Here is a 5515-nt window from a genome sequence, read left to right on the forward strand (position 1 = left end):
ACCTTACCTGTACATTGTAATGTCTTGCATTTACTAAATGAAATGAGGCCACAATATTGGAAATTATTTCCCCATCCAGAAATACATATGTACAAAAGAGAATGGGAGACTTACTATTGGGTTACATACAAGATATAAAATGCAATAAATTTTACTATTTTTATTTTTAATTTTATTAGTTGACTACTTTTAATTATACTATATTTAGTAATCGAATATTTTTTGTTGCTTATTTTTCCTATTTCCTATTTAAAATTTTAAACCCTAAAATTTCACTTTCACCGAAACATACATTTTTTCTCTATGAAAAATCTGGACCCGTGCAACACACGGGCGCAACACCTAGTATCTCGTGGTGGAAACTAACATTGGATTGTATATGGACTTTAGGTCCATGGAGCATCTGGGTAACTTTCTTGATATGTATCCGCAGTATTATATTTTCCGTTTAATCAAATCAATTTCTTCCATTAAAACGTGGTGGAAACAATGGGTAATTATTTTGGTGTTGGAATCGTACAGTTGCTCCATGGACCTAAATTCCACGCCAAGAAATGGTTTTAACTACCGCCAAATTTAATGAAAATGGGTGGATTTTTTTTTTCCTTTTCTTTTCTAAGGTTGAATTTCTTACAAGTGTTATATTGTTCCAGCAAGGCATATATATCTTCATTGACATAAATAGGTGAATTCAGTTGTTTGGTCTCAGCAAGGTATATATAACTTCATTGACATAAATAGGTGAATTGAGTTGTTTGGTCTTAAAATGTGGAGAAATATGAGAGAGCAATGGAAAAATTACAGGCCAAGAATAGGTAAAACAAGTAACAAACTACAACTTCCACAAGTAAAGGTGGCAAAGACAACAAGGACAAGAAAGTAGCAAGAAAAAAAAAATAGAGTAAGAAAGCGAAACACAGATTCAGAGAATAGAGTTTTTAGTAAAAGAAAAAGTAGCGCCTTTTGTGGGCATTAAGTTTTTTTTTTTACAAAACAGTATTTTGTAAATGTTCCCTCCTTTGGAGGAAGCGTGACTTGGGGAAAGGAAGGGCTCCCCTTTCTGCTTGTCATCCAATCTCGTTTACTAACCATCTCTTCCTCCTTTCAAACTTCAACTTTTCTTACCTTCTCTTCTAATACACAGGTACATACCTCCCTCCTCTTTGATTCCATATGTGTTTCTTTCGTTTTTAAACTAGATGTTATGATCACTGCTTAATTAGGATGGTAGAGAGAGATTACATCAATCTTATATGAATCTTCACCCCTTCAAAGAAAACAACATAGAAATGTAAAACTTGGGAGTCATTTTTCCCGGTGGGTTATATTTGCAATTTGTTTCGTAGACCATGTGCATGCATAATCTTTCTATGTGTGCATTTGTGTTTTTTTTCGTGCATGTTTGTGTTTGTGTTTATGTTTTGTTTTCAGTAAATAAGGAGTTGAATCATGAAAGTTACGTACGTGGATTCGAATGGAAACCCTTAGATAATGACCTCCAATAATAAGGGATTTTTTTTTCCTGATCGGTGGAGAATTTGATGCTGACGAGTTTCGAATTCAGGTCACTTGTATCACCACCCAGTAACTTTACGAATAATAGGCAACTAATGAACACAAATATGGAGAATTTTTGCCCATGCACATTTTTGTTTGGCGTTTCCTTTTACATGTTTGAGCAATGCACTATTATTTTATTTTATTTTTTATTTTATTTTTTTGCTTCTTTTGCTTATATTTCAATGCAAATTTTGTGGCACATTTTTTTTCTTCTTTTTGCTTATACTTCATGCAAATTTTGTGGCTATGTGTGTTTTAGAGATTCTCAATTGAAGGTCATAATCAGGCGAGCAGTTACGGAAGGGTGGAGTATCGAAGAACATTACGTTTCATTAGCAAAATGTCTTCGTCCTCTGTGACTGCTCAATCGCCATCCTCAGATAATTCGTCATCCTCAAATGATAAATCACCTCCTCCACCCGATTCATCTCCACCACCACCACCTTCACCGGATGAGGCATCACCACCACCTAAAGATTCACCATCTAATAACGCCCCACCGCCATCCAATGACGACAACAATAACAATAAATCACCACCACCTCCATCAAGTGATGATAAAGGCAACGATAAGTCGCCACCACCTCCTTCAAGTGATGATAATAACAACGACAACAACAACAACAATAACTCACCACCACCTCCACCACCACCACCACCACCACCATCTTCTAATAAAGCATTATCACCACCTCCACCTCATACACCATCGTACCACAAAACGCCTACATCTTCGGATGACTCAGATTCATCACCTCCATCGAATATTAACAATGATATCAATGCTAAATTACCACTTATAATTGGAGTCACGGCTGGTGTGGTGGTTCTACTTCTTTTGGCAATCATTCTCGTGTCTTGCTGTAAGAAGAAAAAGAAGAGAAGACACGATCCCATGCAATACTATATGGACCCCTCTCGCAAAGGTACATGGTTTTCGAATTCCACATTTGGGCTAATTTTTGCTGGATGTTTTCCTCATCATCGTGTAATCTATGTTTTATCGTGCAGGTAGTGACTATTATCAAAGCTCACAAAATCAACCTCAGCAAAATTGGCAAAACGGTCCGCCATCGGCAGACCATGGTTACAAAGGCCCGCCACCTGGGCAAGGAATGCCTCCACCGGGTGGCCGCGGATGGCCTCCCCACAGTAGTGAAATGAGTTCAAATTTCTCTTCAGGTCCACGCCTACCTGTTCTACCACCTCCATCTCCGAGCCTCGCATTAGGGTTTAACAAGAGCACCTTCACCTACAATGAGTTGGAGTCGGCAACGAATGGGTTCTCTCAAGAAAACTTGTTAGGTCAAGGTGGGTTCGGGTATGTGCACAAAGGGATCTTGCCTAATGGTACAGTCATAGCAGTTAAGAGCCTCAAGTCAGGTAGCGGACAAGGAGAGAGAGAGTTCCAAGCAGAGGTCGAGATCATTAGTCGTGTCCATCATCGTCATTTGGTGTCACTTGTTGGATATTGTATTGCTGGTGGACAACGAATGTTGGTTTACGAATTCGTTCCAAATAAAACCTTGGAATATCATCTCTACGGTACGTATTCTCCATCATCCTCCTCCTCCGTACCTTGCCTATAAAATGCAGCCCATCGCGCATGTTTGTTTGTACCTTTGAGAAAGAAAATCACAACAGAAGCAGGAATGAGCTAAGAGGTTTTGGTTGTGTTTCTTGCAATGAAAACATGATAACACTTGGAAAATTAGCCAAGAGGTGTGTACTGTGTAAGCAAAAAAGAAATTACCTAACTTCAGAGCTCTTTTGAATGGTTGTTAATAACAGGAAAGAGTTGTCCCGTCATGGACTGGGCTAAGAGGCTCAATATTGCACTGGGTTCGGCTAAAGGACTGGCGTACCTCCATGAGGATTGTAAGCAACTTCATACCTTCTGTTTGCGCTGCTTCTTTCTGTTACTTCCTTCTTCTGGCGTTTTTTTTATACTGCTTAGCTAAAACTTACATGTGCTGTGCGATTGTATTACCAGGTCATCCTCGGATCATCCACCGTGACATTAAGGCTGCCAATATTCTCATCGATGATAATTTTGAGGCAATGGTATGTGAACGAAAGATTTCAGCAAGAAAAAAAGTCTTTGTTTTAAAACTTTAGTTGTTCTTTGGATCATTCATATAATGACACGACAAAAAAACAAGCAGGTTGCAGATTTCGGACTGGCTAAGTTGTCTTCGGACACATATACTCATGTGTCGACGCGTGTCATGGGTACATTCGGGTAACGGAAACTTCCTTAAGTATATGTGTTTGGCAAGTTAACATGAATTTCCATGGAGATATGGATACTGAGATTGTCCTTTTTTCTTCTACAACGCAGGTACTTGGCTCCTGAATACGCATCGAGTGGAAAACTAACCGAGAAATCTGATGTCTTCTCCTATGGCATTATGCTTTTGGAACTGATTACCGGAAAACGTCCTGTCGATACCAGTAATACGTACATGGAGGATAGCTTAGTAGACTGGGTAGGAAAAATGATACTTAAATACTGCTGAAATTAGCTTTCTTGCTCGTTCTGCTTCATAATATTACTCTTAATTCTTCCTTATTTACATGTTGGAACAGGCTAGGCCTATACTGACTCGTGCCCTTGGGGATGGTAACTTTGAGGAGTTGGTTGATCCACGTTTGGAGAACAATTACAGCCCTAGTGAGATGGCACGCATGGTAGCATGTGCTGCCGCATGTATTCGTCATTCTGCCAGGAGACGCCCCAAAATGAGTCAGGTTCGTTGACAATTAATTCGTACAGATAATATATGATCCGATTTACATAATATTTATGTTCCATTAAAATGTCTCGGATTTGAAATATCATAAAAACTATGTCGAGCAGATTGTACGTGCATTGGAAGGTGATGTGTCGCTAGAGGATCTGAACGAGGGAGTGAGACCTGGACAGAGCTCAATGTTTAGCTCTGGGAGCTCAGAGTATGACACGAGTATGTACAATACAGACATGAAGAACTTCAGGAAAACTGCATTGGCAAGCCAGGAATTAGGGACCAGTTCAGAATTCGCACATACTAGTGATTCCGGGAATCACCAAGCGTCGTCGAGCGCCGACTCTCGAGAAATGAGAGATCGCATTGTTACGCCTTGATTATACTGTTAGTCCGCCATGCTTGATTAAGAAAATCAGTCCTTTTTGGTTAGAAATTCCTATGGATGCTTGAAAAGGGAAGGGATTAAGCATGGGTTTACTATGTAATGTTTTCTTTCTCTTTTTCTTTTTCTTCTTCAATTGTTGTTAAATTTGAAGTTAAGGTGGGTGGTACTTTTTGTTGTTTAATTTGAAGTTAAGGTGGGTGGTACTCTTGGAATTTGGGTTTAAGTTTTATTTGAGCAATGTATCTCTCTTTATATATGTTTACGATGATTACCTATTGGTGTGAGATTAGACCTAATTTTGACATATATTCCCAACGTTCCCTGGAAGTGGAGCAATTCATTTTAAAATTTCATGTATATATTTGTTAAATAATATCAACAACCTAAAAACTCAATACCATCCTTGTTCCAGACTAAAATCAGGGTTGATGGAGCTTACTCTCCTTCCCATGGTTATCGTAATCGCATTCTCTCATTGGTTTGGATAAAAACCGTTCGTATTCGTTGGATAAAATTTGGTAAAATACGGTGGAATGATCTGGCAAGTGCTGATACATACCCGACGGTCAACCTTCATTATTTGTTATGTATGACCGCTGAATGGTCAAGATTTGATTTTGGAGTCCGAAAATTTATTTCGTATTCTTGCACTGGGTTTACATATTATTTTATGTTGAAGTACAACTAGAAGAAGGAAAACTCTTATTCAATAGAGAGATAAGTTACATATTACATAGGTTTAAGCCTCTATATATAGACTATGAGGTACACCCTGGTTACATCTATATGAGCCGCACATACATGGGCCCAAGGCCCTACA

The 5515-nt window shown here is 38.7% G+C and overlaps 1 protein-coding gene across 2 annotated transcripts; it reads left to right on the forward strand.

Moving 5' to 3' along the window:
* Positions 1-977: 977 nt before the first annotated feature.
* LOC113357064 (proline-rich receptor-like protein kinase PERK7) lies at positions 978-5001 on the forward strand. 2 transcript variants are annotated; one of them, XM_026600329.1, is made up of 9 exons: positions 978-1144; positions 1820-2486; positions 2572-3105; positions 3352-3438; positions 3554-3624; positions 3726-3802; positions 3902-4049; positions 4150-4311; positions 4421-5001. In XM_026600329.1, exons 2-9 carry the CDS (start codon positions 1901-1903, stop codon positions 4685-4687), a joined length of 1932 nt encoding a protein of 643 aa, XP_026456114.1. In that variant the 5' UTR covers positions 978-1144; positions 1820-1900; the 3' UTR covers positions 4688-5001. The 2 variants fall into 2 exon arrangements, with proteins under 2 accessions (XP_026456114.1, XP_026456113.1); XM_026600328.1 differs by lacking the exon at positions 978-1144 and adding an exon at positions 1169-1317 and having other exon boundaries at positions 4421-4991.
* The last annotated feature ends 514 nt before the right edge of the window (positions 5002-5515 follow it).

Source organism: Papaver somniferum, chromosome 3 (assembly GCF_003573695.1).
Source record: "Papaver somniferum cultivar HN1 chromosome 3, ASM357369v1, whole genome shotgun sequence".
Taxonomy (NCBI): domain Eukaryota; kingdom Viridiplantae; phylum Streptophyta; class Magnoliopsida; order Ranunculales; family Papaveraceae; genus Papaver; species Papaver somniferum.

Excerpts from the sequence above, each read along its gene's own strand:
- LOC113357064 (XM_026600329.1), top strand. The coding sequence starts at position 1,901 with ATGTCTTCGTCCTCTGTGACTGCTCAATCGCCATCCTCAGATAATTCG. Across the intron at positions 3,803-3,901 it reads CGTGTCATGGGTACATTCGG|GTACTTGGCTCCTGAATACG; the intron begins GTAACGGAAACT and ends TCTACAACGCAG. Across the intron at positions 4,050-4,149 it reads AGGATAGCTTAGTAGACTGG|GCTAGGCCTATACTGACTCG; the intron begins GTAGGAAAAATG and ends ATGTTGGAACAG.